The sequence below is a fragment of the Macaca fascicularis genome, chromosome 12 (assembly GCF_037993035.2).
Source record: "Macaca fascicularis isolate 582-1 chromosome 12, T2T-MFA8v1.1".
NCBI lineage: Eukaryota > Metazoa > Chordata > Mammalia > Primates > Cercopithecidae > Macaca > Macaca fascicularis.
The window spans coordinates 93238311-93261938 of NC_088386.1; the positions used below are offsets into that span (position 1 = coordinate 93238311).

General features: G+C 38.2%; 1 protein-coding gene across 1 annotated transcript in view; it reads right to left on the bottom strand.

The window, feature by feature from the left end:
* RFTN2 (raftlin family member 2) overlaps nt 1–23628 on the bottom strand; it is a 97220-nt gene that overhangs the window by 57790 nt on the left and 15802 nt on the right. Inside the window, exons 2-4 of the mRNA XM_005573833.5 lie at nt 8812–8995; nt 6490–6604; nt 1519–1798 (exon numbers count right to left, since the gene is read on the bottom strand). Of these exons, the coding sequence (XP_005573890.3) occupies nt 1519–1798; nt 6490–6604; nt 8812–8995 (579 nt within the window). The remainder of the gene's footprint in view (nt 1–1518; nt 1799–6489; nt 6605–8811; nt 8996–23628) is intronic.

The following is a 23628-nucleotide window of genomic DNA, read 5'->3' on the forward strand; positions in this document are numbered from 1 at the left end:
CCTCTCTGACCGTAATTCCCATACCTCTTGTTCACTATTACATTCTGATATGGTTTGGCTGTGTCCCCACCCAAATCTCATCCTGAATTGTAGTTCCCATAATCCCCACATGTTGTGGGAGGGATCAGATAGTGACAGTTGAGTCATGGGGGCGGTTTCCCCCATCCTGTTCTATAAATCTGACGGTTTTATAAGGGGCTTCCCCCTTTGCTGGGCTTTCATTCTTCTCTCTCCTGCCACCACGTGAAGAAGGACATGTTTGCTTTCCCTTCTGCCATGATTGTCAGTTTCCCAAGGCCTCTCCAGCCATGCTGGACTATGAGTCAATTAAACCTCTTTCCTTTATAAATTACCCAGTCTCAGGTATTTCTTTATTTGCAGCATGAGAACAGACTAATACACATTCCTATAATTTTTACATTGCAAAAAAATCAGGGACATTGTTAGCTAGGGAATGAGTGAGAAAAGAGGAAGGCAGTGGTGATGGTGGTGGAGACGGGTGAGATCTAAGTTGGTAAATGCTCCCAATTATTTCTTCAGGAGGTGGAGCTTATGTGGCTAAATGAATCTCTGCCATGTATAGGATGCTAAGCACATCAAAACATAACCCAGAAAGCCTGACACCAAGGCGTGCTCCTCCAGTGCCAACACCGACTGAAGGATCAGTTAACAGCAGTTAATATAGAGCTTATTCTGTACCAGGCACTGGGTCAAACACTTTGTAGATATTTCTTATTTACTTCCCACAACAACCCAATGAGGGAGTTCTTACTATTACCCCTTTTTATAAAGAAATTGAGGTATCTGATTCCAGAGCCCATGTTGTTAATGCTAAGGTATACGTAGCCTTTGCTTTTCTCTGATAGTGCTTTTTTAAAGCATGCCCACAAAGGTATCAGAAAATTTTGAACAGTCCCAAATGCATGAATAAAATACTCTCAATTTCTTGGGAAGACTTGCTAGCTGGCACAGAAGAATACAACTGTTGTTCAAAGTTATTTTAGGATGCAGGCACTATTGTTATATTAATTGTTTCATCGTGATGTGCCAGTTTCACATTCTAGTTGATGATCAAAGAAAGCCAATTAATTTCAAAGGTGAAAACCATCCATGAAATGGGAAAAGCCAAAATGAAAATTCTCACACGCTGTTTATTAGTACAAACATAAATCAGAACAGCTTTTTAGACTTAATAGACTCACTTATTTGGTACACAAGTACAGCCTCCAATTTACAAGGGAGTTTTGGATGACTAAATAGAAACCAATCTTCAACACAAAGTTTCATTATGTGGATGGCATTGTATGTGCTGCCAGAAACAACTGTCTAAAAAACTGCCATGCCTTATTGCTGGCTGTAATAATTTTTAAAAATCATGACAAGTTTGTATTAGTTCATTTAGTCATTATAATCTTTAGCAATTTACTTTGCCTCATATTTCTAAAAGAAAACCTCAAAAACTTATTTTGCTTAATCTAAACTGTAGTATATTCTCTTTCTACTAATCTTGTCTATTACCTTCTTCCTTTCTTGATTTAGAGGAACTAGGGCTGCCATTTTGTTCCATTTGATAGTGTCCACTTTCATGATGAAGTTCTTCCTCAATTCCACTTTCAGATGATTGCCCACTTAATGTCCCTTCATTCCAACTTCTGCAGTTTTCATCTGAACCGTGTCTCACATGTAGCATTGATTCTATATCTCCATCATGGTTGGCTCCATTGCAGAATTTAGATGGAGAATAATGCTGTGATATGAATCCAACAAATTTCATTCCTCTTTTAGCAGCGACATTAATCTGATATTTAAAAAGAGATGGCAGAACAAAATATAAACTCTATTTTCATTGATTACTTTATCAATTAACTTTTAGGCTTATTGAGGAAATCCACTAGAAGATGGAGTAACCTGACCAGTAACAAAAGACTCATTCATAAACTAATGAATCACCTGTAAAATAGCACTGCCCCCAAGACCATGCCACATGATCATCATGACCTTCAAACAGAACCAAACATACTTTATAAATTATGAAAACAGGAATTATTTTTCTCTGAAGGGCCACTGTTTGGGAAGAACTAATAATTCTGTAGCATGATTTTTGCAGACCATTTAACAATGATGTCTCCAGTTGGAGCAAAATTAAAACCTATTCCAGGAAATCCCTAAAAATAACATTACCAAATACATCTTCATTAACAAAGAAGAGCTTTATTAGTTTAAAAGCAAAACTAAATGTATTTTGCTTTTAAATTTAATTAAATTAATTAAAAGAGTCTTTGTTCTATTTGTCTTCTTCATGTGTTTAACTGGCAGCTCCTTTGAAGGCTGACATACAGGACTATGTCTTATTCTTCTTTGTATTGCAGTGTTTTGTACTCACAGGTGCTCTATAAGTACTTGTTAAATTAGTTAACTATAAACTATATGTATATAAAACTATATGTATTTTGCTTTTAAATTAATAAAGCTTTTCTTTGTTAATGAAGATGTATTTGGTAATGTCATTTTTAGGGATTTCTTGGAATAGGTTTTAGTTTTGTTTATTTGATGGTAACAAAGAAAAATGTTAAAAGACTGATGCTTGACAAATGTGTAGGTATAAAGCATAAGCCCAATTCATACCACTACTCTTACAAAGCTTTCTGATCGGCTTACGTCTTTATATTATTGTCTCCCATCTGGGCCAAATACATAGGATTAGATTTAATCCTACCAATTAAAGAATAGGATTCTGAAGCATATAATATAATATAATACCAGTGAAATAATTTCGAGAACTTAAGAATGCTTATTTTTACATTTAACACTTTTCCCATTGACATATCTGTAAGATTTAGCTTTTGTTTAAATGTAACAGCCAAAAACCTAAGGCATGTTCCTCTCTGCTTTTACTTCGTTTCTTTGTTCTATTTGTCTTCTTCATGTGTTCAACTGGCAGCTCCTTTGAAGGCTGACATAGGGGACTATGTCTTATTCTTCTTTGTATTGCAGTGTTTTGTATTCATAGGTGCTCTGTAAGTACTTGTTAAATTAGTTAAATGAAGAAATAGCAATTTTTTTATATGGCTACTGTTTTAAACATTTAAATTAAATGTAAATGCTATCTGGGAGGAGAAGAAAGAATTATGATGGAGGTTGCAAATGCAAACATTTAGAATCAGAATGAAATGGAATGAGAAAAGCCAGGAAGAACTGGGGCAGAACAGAGAGCAATGCCCAGTCAATGGGGGCAACTTAGTTCACTCAGCTCCAGCTTGTGAGGCAGGAGAATTCTGAGAGCGGGGAGAGTGTGGGTGTGTGGAGCTAGGACAAAGGACTAGGGCTGGTGAAATATCATTTGTTCCTATGAATTAACATATTGAGATTATAACAATTTAAAACAACCACTAGTTTTCCTTTATATCAATTGTCCTGGGAGAGAAGAAGAGGGAGGGATAGAGATATGGCATTCTGCAGGTAGAAATGGGTGAATTTGTCGCCAGTGCTTCCTCTAGGTCTTATTAGTCGATTTGAGAGAAAAGATGCAGAAAAGCTTTTTTCTATTACTAGGAAATTTTATCTGGAAAGGACTGGTAAGAAATATAGTATTTTTTTCCCATTTTTTAAGTTGGAGGATTGATATTTTTAAAATGTTATTTTTAGTTTAAAATTCTGAGAAAAATACTTGTAAACCTAATTTTAAAATCAGAGTGAACACTGGTATAATGTTAGAACTTGACTTAAAAGTTAGCTGTTCAACAACCAACTCTTTACACAAGGCAGCTGCTCAAAAATATTTGGCAATTCATCTCAGGCTCTTGTTCTTACCAGGAGCAATGCTCAAATATTTCATGTGCTAGTTTCCTGAAGCTTTTCTCTTAATGAAATAACCCCGTCACTCGAATTGCTGAAATAACAGTACTTTCCTGTTTAAATAGATCTTTAACTGTGTCCAGGAAGTCAAATGCAAAACAAGGGCTCTGATGGTGATCTATTAAGACTAAATTAGCAGCTACATTTTTGTTTTCAAAAGAAATTTGCTGGCGTGGATTTATTACCAGAAAAAAATTTCCCAGAATAGTACTAATAAACAATATATGTAGTTTGTTAATAAAATTTAGTCTCAAAGACTATTCCTAAAAACCCTTATTGATTAGTGACTTTGTACCTAAATGGGAAATAATCATTAGCAACTATAACTGGCTATCCCCAAACCACAGATATTACATACATGGTATTTAATGCTTGGAAAAAACTAGAGAAAAAAGTGAACACATTTCATTTTCTTTTTTTTTTTTTTTTTTTTTTTTTTTTTTTATGAGACGGAGTCTCGCCCTGTCGCCCAGGCTGGAGTGCAGTGGCGCGATCTCGGCTCACTGCAAGCTCCGCCTCCCGGGTTCACGCCATTCTCCTGCCTCAGCCTCCCGAGTAGCTGGGACTACAGGCGCCCACAACCGCGCCCGGCTAATTTTTTGTATTTTTAGTAGAGACGGGGTTTCACCGTGGTCTCGATCTCCTGACCTTGTGATCCGCCCGCCTTGGCCTCCCAAAGTGCTGGGATTACAGGCGTGAGCCACCGCGCCCGGCCACATTTCATTTTCTTACCTGAAAGGAAATGCCTTAGATTTTAGCTGTATGTATTTAAATAAAAAGTAAAACCTTATAAATATGTCAATGCAATGGAAAAGAAACACCTTTCACCATAAAATCCCATCAATTTAGAGTATTTATGAATTACAACTTTTTGTTTTAATCAATATACATATAGCATTTAACTTTTCATTTAAGTTTCAATTAAGTTATATTGTATAGACTTTTCTCTCTTGACAGTCAATATAGTTGTCATGTTTAATGCCTATAAAATATTCTATTATATTAATCCATCGTTGTCTCTTTCAAAGTCTTCCAGTTATTGAGAATTTGGACCCTTATTCACTGTTCATTAAATATCTTTGTATAAAAATGTTTTTTTCCCCTTTTCACTTATTTTCTTACAATCAGTTCCTAAGGAGGGGATTAAAAAATAAAATGGGATTTATGGCCAGGCGTGGTGGCTCACACCTATAATCCCGGCACTTTGGGAGGCCACGGCAGTAGGATCGCTTGAGCCCAGGAGTTTAAGACTAGCCTGGGCAACACAGACTCCTGTCTTTACAAAATAAAAAAATTGGTTGGGCATGGTGTCAATGCCTACAATCCCAGCTACCAGGGTGGCTAAGGCAGGAGAATTGCTTGAGTTCAAGAGTCGGAGACTGCAGTGAGCTATGATTGTGCCACTATACTCCAGCCTATTTTCTTTAACAACAACAACAAAAGGCAAAACAGGATTTATGATTCTTCTTACTAAATAGATATTAAAGAATACTGCATTAATTTGTTACAATGCCAGTTGTACTATGAATGTTAGCTTTTCTTTGTTGTTGTTGTTGTTGTTGTTATTATTATTATTATTATTATTATTAGAGATAGAGTCTTGCTCAGTCACCCAGGCTGGATTTTAGTGACTTGATCACAGCTCACTGCAGGCTCACTTCTGGGCTCAGGTGATCCTCCTGTCTTACCCTCCTGAGTACATGGTACTACAGGCATGTGCCACCACGTCCAGCTGATTTTTTTTTCTTTCAGTTTTTGTAGAGTTGGAGGTCTTGCTATGTTGCCTAGGCTGGTCTTGGAACTCCTGGCCTTAAGTGATCCTCCTGCCTCGGCCTCCCAAAGTGTTGGGATTATAGGTGTGAGCCACCACACCTGGCCTTAACTTGTCTTAAAGCTTTGCAATACTGGATTTTAATTAAATTTCCCAGTTTAATACTGGTGAGGTATTAGTTCTCAGGTTTTATTAACATTAAACATTATTAGGTTGAACCTGTTACCAACTGTCTCCTAATTATTGATGTTTCTTTCTTTTACATTTGCTGTCCATGGTCTCTGTCCACTTAAGACTGCATATTACTTTCATGGATTTGTATTCCTTTCCTGTAATGTATATTTTGAAAATGAAGCTCCATAGGACATGTCTGTTGCTGATTTCTCTTTGATTCTTCTTTTTTAAGCTTAGTTTTCCTAGTACAGTTAACTTATATTTATATACTCAAACTCCTTAATCTATTCATTGAATATATTTACTCTTCCTGTTTTCTTTTTTTTATATTAAAAAATTACCTCTTTATCTCATCTGAACTGCGGAATTTATTCTCTGCAGAACAACTGCCTACTTTCCCAACAGTCTTCCTTAAATAATGGTTGTTCCTCTATTTTATTTCATCAGGTTTGTCATTAAACTTCTTATATTTGGTTAAATTTAGTTCTGATTGTCCATTTTGTTTCGCTGGACTGTATTTCTGTTTTAAACTCTTTACAATTTGGCACAAGTACTTCGATATGTTTTAAATTCTGGTAGAAAAGTTGCCTGTCATTTCCTTATTCTTTTTAGGGTGAAAAAGGAAATTGATGAAGATGAAATACCAAATGTTTCTTAATATCCCATGAAAAAATGCATACGTTTAGTACCTTTTCTATCAGTTCTTTTGCTGTGTCATTTGTTTGTGCCTCAGAAGTTAGGGGACATTCCTCAATCACAAGCCTTGGGCGTCTTTGTCCACTGGGTGCTGCCGAATTCTTTGGGCTGTAACAGAGGAAACATGTTGATGGTTGGAGGCCAATTGTTGTTTTTCAGCTAATATGCTCAGTGAAAATGAGTGAGCAACTCACAAACAGGGTCAAGGTAATAATTTTTTGTTATTTCAAGCCTGATGGTTATCTTCTTATTAAAAAATACCAGAAAAACACAATAACTTCTACTAACTCAAATTTCCTTAATTTAAACCGCTATTAATTTAAATTGTAATTTAGAAAGAAAAGCTTCATGTCTATAGTTTTAATAAAAGTTATAAGAAATAATTTTAGATTGTTGTTATATCTTATCGAACAAAAGCAGAAGTAAAAATTCCATTTAAATGCCAATAAATATTGCCCTTTTCCCTTTTTCTTCTTTTCTGATCTTTTTTCTTTGCTTATTCTTAGCCTTGCCAGGGTACTGCTAAGTCTGTCTGAAGTAATCTTAAAAGCAGAAAAGATAATTCACACATGGTTGAAAAGATTTGTAATTAGGACATAAGCATTACTACTGTGCAAAAATGTCATGTTTGCTTAGTAATGCTTGAACTAGTAAACATCTGATGAGGCTTCATATTCTAGTGAAAGCTGAAGCCTGTACACACCCTGCCAGACATGTTAAAGTAGGCAATTACTCCATGGGAGATAGTGTTCCTTAAAATCACACCTGGAATTTTTTAAGGCCCTTTCTTGTTTCTTGAAATTTTCCTATTTTCTTAGTTTTCCTCTAATCTCATTTTTTCCTTCTCTGCTTAGCCTTCTCATAAAGTGATTGTTGTTGATCCATCACTATAAAGAGAAAACATAGTTTTTCCCCTGGTCTTTAGGATGGTTTGGATATACAGTCATGCACTGCATAATGATGTTTCTCTCAACAATGGACTGCATATACAGCGGTGGTCCCGTAAGATTATAGAGTAACATATTTTTACTGTACCTTTTCTATCTTTAGGTATGTTTAGCCACACAAATACTTATTATTGTGTTACCATTGCTTACAGTATTCAATCGGTAACAGACTGTACAGGTTTGTAGCCTCAGAGCAATAGGCTAGACCATCTAGCCTAGGCGCATAGTAGGCTGTACCATCCAGGTTTGTGTAAGTACACTCTATGATGTTCACACAATGACAAAACAGCCTGAGGATACACTTCTTAGAATGCCTCCCTGTCATTAAGTAACATATTAGTTGAAAGGCTGTGTAAAAAAAATATTAAATGTGTTAATCTAAGATATTTGGTTATTTTTATTCTTCATTGGAAAGAACAACAGTATTTGACCATGAAAACTATCAAATTCACAATCTAGGCTGGCAAAAATGGTTGCAGTATTGTTTGGAAAAGTAGCTATTAAAATAAAAAACACTGCAATGGTTAGCTTTTCAATTAGATTTTGGAGAAAGGTTAACAGGAGGTCTGTCCAATTTGTGAGAACTTGTCATAGTAGGCCTTTCTGTCATTAACAGTTTTAGAATGGGCCGGGCGCAGTGGCTCACACCTGGAATCCCAGGACTTTGGGAGGCCGAGGTGGGTGAATCACCTGAGGTCAGGAGTTCGAGACCAGCCTGGCCAACATGGTGAAACCCCATCTCTACTAAAAATACAAAAAATTAGCTGGCTGTGGTGGCAGAAGCCTGTAATCTCAACTACTGGGGAGGCTGAGGCAGGAGAATCGCTTGAACCCGGGAGGCAGAGGTTGCAGTGAGCTGAGATGGTACCATTGCACTCCAGCTTGGGTAACAAGAGCGAAACTCTGTCTTGGAAAAAAAAAGTTTTAGAATGTAGAGACAGTTTATGTTGCCACTATTAATAAAACAATGTAGGACAGTCAGAAAGCTTAGTGAAAGTGGACTTGGTAGGTCTGCTCAGCTCTTTAGCCTAGTGTTAGTATCTGTAGCTCACTGGTACTCCTGCGTCTGCTGAAGTGGCTACAGGAGCTTCCAGGTGCCTCTGGAATCTATTTTGCTTTCCCTTTGTTCATTGACATTCTCACTGAGGACACATTTGTCTGCGAGAAGCAAAAATCAATCAGGAGTTTTAAGGAAAGAGGTATAAAATTTCCTTGCTTCAATCCAGGTTCCACTGCTGGAAAATGTGCTTTAAATTAAAACCCCCATGTGTCCTTTATTCTCTGTCACTTGATTCAAAAATTTTGTTTTTCTTTTAGACAAAGAGAACTGTCACCCACACCTGCCTCTTTTTTGAACAGCATGCTTACCTTAATTTCAAGCGTGAGAGCACCACTCTGTATAGATAACTTGCAGGTAGGTGTTTTCGCTGCCCCACAGGTTGTATAACAGGATGAATAGCCCCGACAATATATCCTTTAAGATAATAGTCTTCCACTTTTGTTACTATATCTAGAATTGAATTTATCTTGATGACTTCTGGGTTTGATGAAGCTGAAATATCAAAAGCAAAGAGAAATTTGCACATTCTTAAAATTGAATTATACATTATTTCTACCTATGTGTGATAATGCTAATGAACAGGAAAAGATCTTGGCCAGGTGCAGTGGCACATGCCTGTAATCCCAGCACTTTGGAAGGCTGAGGCAGGAAGACTGTTTGAGCCCAGGAGTTTGAGACCAGCCTGGGCAACATAGCAGGAACATAGTAGGACCCTGTCTCTACAAACAAACAAACAAACAAACAAACATCTCCAATGGCTTAATCTCAGATAAATTTACATTAACATGTATTTCTACGTTTTTAAAGTCATTTCAGAAAAAAGGAAAGTGACCTTAAAAATTAGTAGATACATAATATCACCACTATGTCTAAAGCAGAAATACAATGAGTTTTTTCAATTAAGGCAGTTTCATTTTTTAGGATTTCATTTGAGTGACTTTATTTCCATTAGTAGATATTGAAGACATACATAGGAGATACAATAATTTGAAGAGCCAGTCATTTTTATGACTGAACAAGATGAGATGCATCATTTCTTTTTTTCTTTTTTGAGAGAGGGTCTCACTCTGTCCCCCAGGCTGGAGTGTAGTGACACGATCGTAGCTCACTGTAGCCTCCACCTCCTGGACTCACGCAATCCTTCCACGTAGCTGGAACTATAGGTGCGTGCCACCACACCTGGCTAAGTTTTGTATTTTTTGTAGAGGCGAGGTTTTACCATGTTGCCCAGGCTGATCTCAAACTCCTGAACTCAAGCAAGCCTCCTGCCTTGGCTTCCCAAAGTGTTGGGATTATAGGTGTGAGCCACCGCTCCCAGCCAAGATGCATAATCTCTTAAAAATAAAATCCATAATAATCTAATAATTTAAAATGGGAGAAATGGCATTTATTAAGCAGCACTTGTCAAGTGCTTTCTTATTTCTAATTACTCTTTCAAAGCACTGTGTTTTAAGTTTATCTGGGAAGCTAAACATATAATTTCTCATGGCACTCATGTAAATGCTTGAGTAAAGGTGAATGAAAAAGTAAAAATATCCAGTAGTTCTCTTTGATAAATAAAAATTCTAAGCGTAGTGGAAATTTGAATGAAAAATTGATTTGCAATTAAACCATTCCTTGAAGGAGAGCAAATCTGTAGAAACTATAGAATAGCACTATCTGTACAGACTTTAGAATAGTAAAAGGAAAAGAGTGTGCTATCTGGGAAAATGTTCTTAATGTTCCAGCAGTATTAATTTAAATAACAACTTTATTTGTTACAGTATTTCTCATTGTATGAAAAACAATCAAGAAGTAATATCCAGAAATAGACTTGCATTTTGATTAGCTCTTAAGTAACAAGACATATGAAATTAATTCTAGATATGGGCCTAGTGGGCTGTTGACCTCTGTCAGTGCGATGAGTGGTGTCCAGCAAAGAACTGCTGCTGATTGCCTGAGCACAGGAAGGAGGCTCAGAAGCAGATGAGGAGGAAGGGCCAGAGGAAATCCCCTCCTCCCCTTACATTAGTATCCATGAGATGAAACAAATCCACCATCAGTGGGTATTCATGCCAACTTCGAAAACTAAAACAAGTGCTCAACAGAAAAGTTATATAAACCAGGAAGGGTCCACTTCCTCTAATTTTCACCCTCTTTTGGATTTAAATTAATATTTTACTTACAATATATTTTCTTCATCATTATGAATAGGAATGAAAACAAAGAGAATGATCCTGGACTTTGAAGAAACAGCTGGACTTCCTTGTAAACAGCCCAGCTCTGCTTGTTGGTGTGGTAATTCTGTGATTCATTTGATTTTACTCTTTAGTATTTTGACTATCAACTCTGATTTCTAAACAAAGGAACTGAAAAACTGTAACAAAATGGAAGCAACTCTTAAGACTAAGGAATGAAACATAACCTAAACTTATTTTTAGAACTATATACTAATCCTTAAAAAATTTAAAGAAAATTATTTACTGCAGGAAGTGGAAATGCCTTAGCATGATACAAAAGAATCTTCATAGTCTGGCCTCTGCCTCTTGATTCAGCCTCCACTTGTGTTAGTCTTTCTCTTACATGTCTTGCTTTGGGATGCTGGAAGGACTTGGAATTTCTGAACCTGCCACTCTGTTTCATGCCACCAGAACTTCATTTCCTTCCCTGTTCTCCCAGCCTGAGTTAATTATTCCTTCCTCTGAGCTGCATGTCCTTCTACTAGTGCCCTTATCAGATTGTATTATAGTTATTTGTTTATGTGTCTTGGTTGTTAGACTGAGAATTTCTTAAGGTAAGGAACTTATCGTATTCATGCCTTTCTGTGTCTAGCATGTTCCTTAGGTCACTATGTTAAATTGGAAATACTGCTCATAAGGGGAATTAAGAAATGAAGTTATTGCATAAAAAGAGGCAAGCAATTGAGATTAGCTAGTGGAAATAAAAAAAGTTAGGCTAGCAATTTCAGGAACAATCTTCATGTTATCTAGGCTTTGGAGAAGAGAGACAGAACAGAGAAAAACATAGGCGGTGACGTGGAATTTGTAAAAATTCTTTTCATCATGGAAGTGGGGATGGTTAAGAACACAGTGAGAATCCAAATAGAGTTAAAGGTCATATTCACTTCAGGAGTCTCTAGCATAAGGCTCCACTGCATGTTCCTCATTTTAATGATATTACAATGAGAAAAAGCCATGTTGCAAATGAAGAAAAAATACTGAGAGGTGGAACTACATGGGAATTAATTAGCTCCATCTTTGAATGAAATCCGGAAAGAAATTTGGGAGAAGGCTGTACCACTAATAATGATTTAATGAAGGAGAAGAATGTGGCTTTTATTCAGAAAAGTTCACACGAGCTTGTGGGCTTGGGAGAACTTCTGCATACTGCTGGTCTTGCTGCTCTTGCTGACTTGATTGAAGTCACTGTCAGGGCATATGCCTCATGTTGCCTCACCTCATCTACCTTGGCATCACTGGTTGGAAGGAAACTCCAGAAATCAAGAACTCAGGGTTGGGAAAAGTCCACCCTCCCGGAGCTTTGGGTTACTTTTGGGTTAGACTTCAGGGAAATTTAGGCAGGTCAACACTCTGTTCTTTGCAATCTTACCGTCATCCCAGATAGTGAAGAACTGCAAAAGCCCACACAAAAAAGGCACTTACGCAGTTCAAAGAGGCACTTAAGATGCTACTACATATTGATTATTTGAAAGTATTTCAATTGTTCTGTATTTTTACCAGATACTCAGCAGTTAGTAATTAATTTTATATCATTATTTTAGTTCCATAGTAACCCCTTCACCACCCAATTAAATGTCATTTGGAGTCGGATTGTAGTAATGGCTGCACAACAAAGTAATGTATGTAACGTCACTGAACTGTACACTTACTGATAGTTAAAATGGTGAATTTCATGTCATGTATGTTTTACTATAATAAAAAGATACATAATATATGTTAACAGGTATAAAAATTGTAGTAAAAACAAAATTTTGTCATTTTAACCATTTTTTAGTGTACAGTTCAGTAGTGTTAAGTATACATGCATTATTGTGAAACAAATCTCCAGAACTTTTTCAGCTTGAAAAAATAAAACCCTATACCCATTAAACAACTCTCCATTACTTCCTGTCCTCAGATCCTGGTAACCATCATTCCACTTTCTTTTGCTATGAATTTGACTGCGTTAGACACCTCATATAAGAGGAATCATATTGACGCAAAATCATATGGACACAAAAGTCCATAGATTGTGGTTGATAACTTAAAAAATATGAGTAGAGGTGAGCACTTCATTTTTGTGAAAGTGTGTCTTTGTAAATTGTAAAATTCACTCTAAGAATAAGGGATGTGCCTTGGCTTGGGAATCCTCCTTGTATCTTTACAACACTGTAGGCCTTTTTGTGACTGGCTCATTTCACTTAGTGTAATGTCCTCAAGGTTCGTCCATGCTGTAGCATGTTACAAGATTTCCTTCCTTTTTAAGATTGAATAATATTCCATTGAATATATATACCACATTTTGTTTATCCATCTGTCATGAACGTGTGGGTTTTTTTCACCTCTTGACTATTGTGAATAATGTTGTTAACATGGGTGTGTAAATATATCTTTGAGATCCTGCTTTTGATTATTTTAAATATATGCCCAGAAGTGGGATTGCTGGATCATATAGTAATTCTGTTTATAATTTTTTGAGAAAACTCCATATTGTTTCCTATACTGGCTGAACTATTTTACATTCCCACCAACAGTGCACAAGGGCTCTAATTCTCCGCATTCTCACTAACCCTTTTTTTTTTGATAGTAGCTATTCTAACAGGCATAAGGTGATAATTTATTGTGGTTTTGATTTGTATTCCCCTAATTATTAGTGATATTGAGAATCTTTTCACATCTTCTTGGCCATTTGGAGAAATGTCTGTTCAAACCCTTTGCTCATTTAAAAACTGGGTTGTTTCTTTGTTGTTGAGTTGTAGGAGTTATTTATATGTTCTGGACATTAACCCCTTATCAGATGTATGATTTGAAATTATTTTCTCCCATTCCACATATTGACTTTTCACTCTGTTGACTGTGTCCTTTGATGCACCAAAGCTTTTAAGTTTGATATAGTCCCATTTATCTATTTTTACTTTTGGTGCCTGTGCTTTGGTGTCATATCCAAGAAATCATTGTCAGGCCAGGCAGAGTGCCTCACGCCTATAATCCCAGCACTTTCAGTGGCCAAAGCGGGTGGATCACCTGGCTGAAGCAGGTGGATCACCTGAGGTCAGGAGTTTGAGACCAGCCTGGCCAACATGGTGAAACCCCATTTCTACTAAAAATACAAAAATTAGCCAGGCATGGTGGCGGATGCCTGTAATCTCAGCTACTTGGGAGGCTGAGGCAGGAGGATTGCTTGAACCCTGGAGGCAGAGGTTGCAGTGAGCCATCGTGTCACTGCATTCCAGCCTGGGCGATAAGAGTGAAACTCCATCTCAAAACAACAACAACAACAACAACAACAACAACAACAAAAAGGAAGAAATCATTGCCAAGTGCAAGGTCATGAAGCTTTTCTTCTGTTTTTTTTCTAGAAGTTTTATAGGTTTATTTCTTATGTTTAAATCAACAATTTTTAAAAAGTACAATGGCATCTATTTTATTGGTTAAAAGGGCATATGCTTTCTTTCTCAAAAATGATGCAAGAAAAATAAAGAACTTTGATACTTTCCCAGCCGTTTTACTTCATTATCCAGCAACGTAGTTTGCAAAATGAAAACCTAAAAATTAATGACAGTGTAAGGAATTTTAAGGCTTATTTTAAAAATAATATTTACATGACTAAAGTGAAACACAAAAATCCATAGGTTGTGGTTGATTACAAATATGAGTAGAGGTGAGCATTTCATTTGTGTGAAGGTGTCTTTATAAATTATAAAATTGAACCCAATAACAAGCCTTGGAAATCCTCCCGGGATCTTTCAGTGCTGTGGGCCAGGTGGTGATTGTTATGTGCTTATCATTACCTGCACAAAGTTGGTTGTTTTTCCATGTGGCATGGCTGGACAACCCAGAGTGCTTGAGGTTTCAGTCAACAAACTGTTCAAGGATCACTTAAGAAAAGAATATGAGTCCTGGTGGCTGCTTGAAAACTTTCCATTGGTAACCTCTGGCAATATGAGGAAAGCCCCCGTCTCAAACTTAGCAGACTGGGTGTCAGCTACGTGGAAGAAAACCCTAGAACTTGCTTAAGAAATGCGGCATTACCAATTCTCTTGACTGCTCATAGGAAGATTATGTGGAAAAATGGGGAAATGAGGGCTCTAAGTTGTAAAAGTGATTCACAAGAGTCAGATCTTAAGTGTGAGGAACTTTTAGAAATATCTTCATTTCATTTAATTTCCTTTTCTTATGTATGTGAGATATATAATGAAATACGTATGTTTAAAATGTCTAAAAGAGCTTTTGCCATGGGTAAAACCTAAAATTACTGGTAGTTATAGTTTTATTGGTGCGCCTTTCTTTCTTAATGGTACATCAAATAATAGTGTGTTTTATAATCAACAGTGTCTTAGAGTCAATTATATAGCAAAGAAGTGGTGGTATATACATTGGCTAAGAGAGTGAAGATTTGAAGAGCTCTTGGTTTGGTGGTACAAAGGTCCCCAAACAAAAATATCTAACAGGGATAAAGTCTAAGTTCAAAACACGGAGTGACAGAACTCTGATTTAATATATTTTCACTTAAGGGAGAAGGGGAAATCCTGTGGTCTGTAGCTGACTGCAAACTAATGATAAGCCAAGAGTTAATCTAATGTGATCTTTGGCTATCTGGAAAAAGACTACCTCCAAAGACAGGAGGCTCACCAAATTCTGTATTGAGCAGACCATCTCATTAGTATATTCCTTGCTTTAGCATTAATCACTATCCAAATAATAATAACCAGAATACACTATTTACCTACTTATGTTATTTAATATCTGCCTTCCAGGATGAAAGCTCTGCGAGGGCAAGGATATTCATGCTTTGTTCAGTGCCATATCTCTATACCTAGAGTATTGCCTAGCAGACAGATGTTCAATTAATATCTGTCAAATGGATAAGTAAACTGTGTTCAATTTACAGGTGAAATTAGAGACATTCAATAACAAGCTGGAGTACATTCAAAAGGAAGTGCTCAGGATAATGAGGGGTCTGGAGACCCTGATGGGTGTCCTTCAACTCTGTGCAAAATAATATGTGAGGAACAGGGCACCATCTGGATATATCTGAAGGGCTGTCACACAGAAGAGGCTGGCAGGTAGAACACTGACGAAGCAATGGAAGATTCAGTTACACATGGGAATACTACCCCAAACTGCATGTGGCAGGGCGGAGTGGGACTCTGACATGCTCATTAAAAAATATCTATCTGGTTAGTAAAAAAAAAAAAAAAAAAAAAAAAAAAAAAAAAAAAAAGGCTAAACCAATAGAGGTGAAAGAGATTTTTGTTCAACTTTACTAGAAAGCAGACTGCCAGCAACTTCAAAAATATATTAGATTGGTGCAAAAATAATTATGGTGTTTGCCGTTGCTTTCAATGGCAAAGCAATTACTTTTGCAATAACAGAACAGTAGAAATAACCTCAATTTACCAGAAAAAGTTCTCAGAAAGTCCATCCACTTTTTCCATAAGAAAGGCATGGAGCCACCTTCCCTTAACAACTCTCTCAACCAACTGCTCACTGAACTGGGGTGGTGCTTCCCAAACTTTAGTTGTCTGAGTACACTTTCACAATTTTCGTCATATCCTTAAATTTTTCTTTTAATTTTAATTTTAAGCAAAATAAATTTATTTCAAAAAGAATTTGTATCACTCATATAACCATAACACCAGAATCATTTATCTTAAGTAGAAAGCTGTCATACAAATAAATACAATGAAAAGAAAACTTATTACATTCTAGCTAGATAATGTTATTTGCCAAAGACTGAGCCACAGGGCTGGCCAAGGAAAATTAGGCTGGGCATGGTGGCTCATGTCTGTAATTTCCATCACTTCGGGAGGCTGAGGTGGGCAGATCACTTGAGGCCAGGAGTTTGAGATGAAACTGGGCTATAATGAGACTCTGTCTCTACAAAAAGTTTAAAAATTAGCTGAGCATGGTGGCACGTGCGTATAAGGCCCAGCTATGTGGGGGCTGAGGTGGGAGGATCGCTTAAGCCCAGGAGTTTGAAGCTGCAACTTCTTGAGTAAGCCATGATCACACCACTGCACTCCAGCCTGGGCAATAGTGAGCCTCTGTCTTAAAAAAAAAAAAAAAAAAAAAAAAAAAGGAGAAAAATTAGCCATTAGAGGGGTGTTAAAGACATATTAACTCCAAACTGATGGGGTGGCTTAAATGAAGTTGAAAAGGGCATACTCTTCTGTTTAAGTGATCCAATGTTTAATTCTGTGTCTGTGTACACAATCTAAGAGCATCTCATGTCCAGTGCCAAGTCTTTTGGTGGAGGCTTGGAGATCCACTGGGTTAGAAGTAGCAAGGACACAATGATAATAGCAAAGAGACAGATGACACCAGAGGGAATAAAATGAATTACAAAACTGGATAAAATAACTACACAAATATAGGCTGGGCATGGTGACTCACACCTGTAATCCCAGCACTTTGGGAGACCGCGGTGGGAGGATCACTTGAGGTCAGGAGTTCGAGACCAGCCTGGCCAGCATGGTGAAACCCCATCTCTACTAAAAATATAAAATTAGCCTGGAGTGGTGGTGCCCTCCTGTAATCCCACTTACTCTGGAGGCTGAGATATGAGAATTGCTTGAACCCGGGAGACGGAGATTGCAGTGAGCCAAGATGGGGCAACTGCACCCCAGCCTGGGCCACAGAGCAATACTCTGTCTAAAAAAAAAAAAAAAGAAAAAGTAACTATACAAACATTGGTCTGGGGCCACAACATAAAGGGCTTTTACACACGTCATTCATTTAAACTGATAACAATAATGAAATCATCCCCCTTTCATTCTGTTGTTTCAGAACACAGTTCTTAAAAGCAGAATTATATAACATGTTAAAATAATCACCAAGAAGATAGCTATAATAGGATAAAACTGATGCTTAAAGAGGCTCCTGTTTAGGTGCAGAATGTGTTCCCAAGAAATACCTCGTCTCTGGTGATGTCAGAAAAATTTTGCATCATTGGAATAAGTTCTGCTTTTCTGGTCTAATCCACACCTTCTTGCATTCTCAATAAAGTAAGGATATTGTCTTGAGTCTCACCATAGTAGAAATGTTAATGCAAGAAACACACACATAAAAGTTTCAGGAGGAATTACAAACTGAGAAATCCAGAAAAGTTAGAAAGGGAGAACAAATATTGTACATCGGTGCTAATAAACACATTTGAACATAAGCTTATGTAAAGATCATGGGGCTGGGCTCGGTGGCTCATGTCTGTAATCCCAGCACTTTGGGAGGCCGAGGCAGGCAGATCACGAGGTCAAGAGATAGAGACCATCCTGGCTAACATGGTGAAACCCCGTCTCTACTAAAAATACAAAAATTAGCCAGGCGTGGTGGTGTGGGCCTATAGTCCCAGCTACTCGGGAGGCTGAGGCAGGAGAATTGCTTGAACCTAGGAGGTGGAGGTTGAAGTGAGCCGATACCGCGCCACTGCACTCCAGCCTGGAAACAGAGAGAGACTCCATCTCAAACAAACAAACAAACAAACAAACAAACAAACAAAAAAACACACCCTATTTGTTTTGGGCCCACTGCTTTACATTAATATTCAACTGTTTCAAGTGTGCATGTTCTCCTATCTGGAGGTCAATGTGTTTTCATAAAACTGTAGCACCTAGCACAGAGATGACATTATGGTAAGTACCTAAAAATACTTATTAAAAGACCGACTGAATGAAAGCTTGGGCATACTATTAATATATTTCACTAACAGAGCTCCAGGGTACTCATGGAGCAGTGGTTTAGGCCATAGACTCTAGCACCAGACTTCCTGGATCCAAATCCTAGCTCTGCCACACCTAGTAAGGTATTTCCCTTCCATGTGCCTTAGTTTCCTCATTTGCAAAATGAGAATCATCAGAATCCTCCTTATACGGTTGTTAGGAGGACTAATACATTAACTTTTGTTCCTAGAGAGTGTCCGGCACATAGTAAGTGCTCTACAACCACTGGTTGCTTTGTAATAAGGTCCTCTTCTGTGGAAAGAGAGGCGGTACACTATTCTCTTTAAGAGCATTAGGCTCTGGAAGCAATTCACCTGGGTTCGAATCCTGATTATGCCATTTACTAAGTATGTGATCTAGAACAAGTTACCTTTCCTTTCTGAAACAAGAATAAAGAATAGTATTAACTCCACAGAGTTATTGTGAAAATAATTGTAAAACATGAGTCCAGGGCCTGGCGCAAAGTAAACACTCAAATAAACATCAGTGATTTGCCCATTTGTTGATGGTCCAGCTCTGAGAAGATAGTTTCAAATGAAGCTGCCCTTGGAGATAAGTCATTGTTGGTTTAAAAAATCTCCAGGAAGATCATGGTAGGGATTTGAATATATTCCAAAAACATGGCCTGGTTCCCAAACTACAGAACTCTGGATTAGAGGTCTCTAACTCACACTCCAGAGCAGAAATCTTGAACTCATGCTCTAGATCTTGGGTCCCTAACTCAGACTTAGATCAGGAGTCCCTAGATCTAAGATCAGTGGTCTCTAGCTCAAACTCATCTACTACATAGAGTCCTTGACTCAAATGCCCTATATGTACTAGGCTGATAAAACAAAGAAAGGAGCTACACAGGAGGAGGCTGCAGGACCTGGAGGAGAACACTCAAAGCTTCATCCAAAGACTGCACCATCCCTGGGCCCAGTGCTGCCATGTGGAATTGTGGGCCGAGGTCACTGGATCTTCTCAGTTAAAAAAATAAAAATATATACATTTTTTTTGGTAGAGATGGGGTCTTGCTATTTGGCCAGGCTGGTACTGAACTCCTGGCCTAAAGTGATCTTCCTGCCTTGGCCTCCCAAAGGGCTGGGGTTACAGGCATGAGCTGCTATTCCTGGCCAAGGATCATCTAATTTTTAAGAAAACCCCTAAATCCAATTCTTATGTAATATTTCCCAATTTAAAAAAGTGATAATTAATTAAAATATTTAATACTGTCCACCAGAAAGGAGACCTGTCTGAAGGCTAAATACAGCCTGAGTCTCATTAGATTGTAACTTCTGCCCTGGGTCACCCCAGGGATTCTGTAGACCAGATCTTGCCCAGGTCCAGGTCAGGCCACCTAGACCATTTGAGACAGTCAGTGTTCAGCCTTCTAGGATACAGAAAAAGTAATCTAGTTTTCCTAGACTTGGCCTCAAGCACTGAGCCTATTGTGGAAACATAATTATTCACTCTGGTGAGCGCTGATGAAAATTCCTCACTCTACAGGCACAGCTCTCCCCTTCTTCACATCTCTAAACTGAAGCACGTTTGAACACCCAGCAAGTTCCTAACAGCCCTCCCATCTCATTTCCGCATGGTTTTAAACATCATGTTATTTAAACATTTTTCTCATTTTCCTCATTTGTAGGGATGGGAGAATCATGGTGATGGGGGGCTGAGGTTCACTCTATAAGAAAGTTGTCCTCATTATTGAGACCTGATGTAAACAAAAGGAGTGTAAACATTGGGAGTTGTAATGTAAACACTGGGAGTTGCTGTAAACATGCCATCATCATTCAAGGAAGGTAAATTCAGGAGCAAGAAGAGGAACAATAAATGTAGGAATTTTGTTGAGAACTTTCATTCACGTAATTCCTCTGGTTCTTAATAATGTTTAAAACCGTGCAGAAATGAGATAGGAGGGCTGTTAGGAACTTGCTAGGTGTTCAAACCTGCTTCAGTTTAGAGATGTGAAGAAGGGGAGAGCTGTGCCTGTAGAGCGAGGAATTTTCTTTTTTTCTTTTTTCTTTTTTTTTTTTTTTGAGGCGGAGTCTCGCTGTGTCGCCCAGGCTGGAGTGCAGTGGCGCGATCTCGGCTCACTGCAAGCTCCGCCTCCCGGGTTCACGCCATTCTCCTGCCTCAGCCTCCCGAGTAGCTGGGACTACAGGCGCCGCCACCTCGCCCGGCTAATTTTTTTGTATTTTTAGTGGAGACGGGGTTTCATTGTGTTAGCCAGGATGGTCTCGACTCCTGACCTCGTGATCCGCCCGTCTCGGCCTCCCAAAGTGCTGGGATTACAGGCTTGAGCCACCGCGCCCGGCCGAGCGAGGAATTTTCATCAGCACTTACCAGAGTGAATAATTATGTTTCCACGGTAGGCTCAGTGTTTGAGGCCAAGTCTTTGATTTGATGTCCTTATGCTGGGGCAGTAATAGCAGAGCCTTTATTATGTTTTTTCACCCCTCGTGCTACCTTGTCTAAGACCTATTTCTTAAAAATATAGATGTTTTAGAAAAAAAATGAGTATCCTTTAAGGACTTGGATTTGACTTCCTTCCAATGCCTGGTCTTCATAAACCTTACTTATGTTGGGTGTGTGACCCCTAAGCATGCACATAGTCGTCTTTTTTTTTTTTTTTTTTTGACAGTGTCTCTCTCTGCTGCCCAGGTTGGAGTGCAATGGCATCATCTTGGCTCACTGCAGTCTTGACCTCCTGGGCTCAGGTGATCCTCCCACCTCAGCTTCCTGAGTAGCTGGGACCACAGGTGCATGCCACTACACCACGCTAATTTTTTGTAGTTTTTTTGTTGTTGTTGTTGCAGAGATGCGGTTTCTCTGTGTTGCCCAGGCTGGTCTTGAACTCCTGGACTCAAGCTATCCTCCTACCTAGACTTTCCAAAGTTCTGGGATTACAGGCATGAACCACTGCGCCTGGCCCCTATTACTTTTTAAACAGAGGAAATTAAGGAGGAGGTAATGGTAGTTTAGCTAGAATTTGAACAGCGCAGGTGGTTAGGAGTTAGCTGCAAGCCTTCTCTTCTTAGCTCCCCAACCACCAGCAGTTCTTTCTCAGTTCTTTGGGGTAAGAAACAAATGGGGTTGTTTACAGCTTTAATGGGTGTGGTTGGTTACTGTTAAATTGATGCTACATTATTTGTAAGAGCTTTATATATCTTGTAAGGCTATCATGAGGAATTCATGAAAGAAAGCATTTTGCAATTACTTTGAAAACTGCAAAATGAATGTTATTATTAAAATTAAAACATGCTGAAGGTTAAGTAACATTTTTCATTTATTCTTACAGTTTCTAAAATAAAACATCAAAGACTTTTTATACTCTTTTGCTTAAAAGCTTCATAGACAAACATTGAATTTTAAAAATAGAAAAAGTCATATACTATGACTTTTAACATAAAGTCATATATTAAAGCTGACTTTGTTCAGTGCTAAAAGTTTTGCTCTGATGATGTAACTCTATGAAAATAGTCCAAGACATACATATTTTCTTTCCACCAATTTACTTGTGATGATTGGTGTGTATTTTTGAAATACTTGTGAAATATTAGGACTGGGCACGGTGGCTCACGCCTGTAATCCCAGCACTTTGGGAGGCTGAGGCGGGCAGATCAGGTGGTCAGGAGATCGAGACCATCCTGGCTAACATGGTGAAACCCCGTCTCTACTAAAAATACAAAAATTAGCCTGGCATGGTGGTGCTCTCCTGTAGTCCCAGCTACTTGGGAGGCTGAGGCAGGAGAATCACTTGAAACCAGGAGGCAGAGGTTGCAGTGAGCAGAGATCGTGCTGCTGCACTCCAGCCTGGCAACAGAGCAAGACTCCGTCTCAAAAAAAAAAAAAAAAAAAAAAAAAAGATATTATTTCCTCAGAGAAAAATACAATGTACAGGCTTGGTGCAGTGGCTCATGCCTGTAATCCCAGCATTTTGGGAGGCTGAGGCGGGTGGATTACCGCAGGTCAGGAGATCAAGACTATCCTGGCCAACATGGTAAAATTCCACCTCTGCTAAAAATACAAAATAAACCTGGCGTGGTGGCGTGCGCCTGTAATTCCAGCTACTCGGGAGGCTGAGGCAGGGGAATTGCTTGAACCCGGGAGACAGAGATTGCAAGTGAGCTGAGGTGGCACCATTGCACCCCAGCCTGGGCAAAAAAGAGCAAAACTCTGTCTCAAAAAAAAAAAAAAAAAAAAACCAACAAAAAAACTATGTACAAACACTAGCAAGTCCACATTTTCAAAAGGGAATAGACTGTCAATCTCCATATTTTATCTAGCAATTATACTAAAAAATAACAAGTAACATACCAAGTACATATTTTGTGCCAGCCAATATGTGAAGTGTTTTATGTGCCAATTCTTAATTTTTGCAAAAATCCTATAAGGTAAGTATTATCGTTATTTTCAGATGAGGAAACTCAGGAAGAAAGGGACTAGGTTACTGGCCCAAATTGCTACTAATTTGTGAGGCTGTGATTGACTCCAGACAGAGTGAGTCCAGAGCCAGTGTACTCTAGTGCCTACAGAGAAGCAAAACTTCATTGATCTGGATCATATTAATTCAGAATTTGTGAAAATAAAATTCAGACATGAGCTGGGTTAAAGCTTTTAAACCATAATAAATTGTTAACCAATTTAATGCATGGCTATTAGAAGGAGTTTCTGATTTATGTTATTTATCAAAATGTTTTCAATAACTTAGAAATATACACTACTATATAAATAACATCTGAATTGTTATTGCTTATGTTTTCAATGAAAGCTTCCATCCCTTCAGTCACTCATTTATGTATTAATTGAAGTAATATAACTGCAGTTTTAAAAATTGACTCAGTTTTTTACATATTTATGAAGTACAATGATATTTTGTTACAATCATAGAATGTGTAATAATGAGGTCAGGGTATTTGAGGTATTCATTGCTTTGAGTATTTATCATTTCTTTTTTTTAATTTTTGTTTTTTGAGGCAGTCTCACTGTGTCGCCCAGGCGACAAGATGCAGTGGTGCCTCCCAGGTTCAAGTGAGTCTCGTGTCTCAGCCACCCGAGTAGCTGGGATTACAGGCGTGTGCCACCACCACGCCTGGCTAATTTTTGTATTTTTTGTAGAGATGGGGTTTCCCCATGTTGGCCAGGCTGGTTTTGAACTCCTGACCTAAAGTGATCTGCCTGCCTTGGCCTCCCAAAGTGCTGGGATTACAGGTGTGAACCA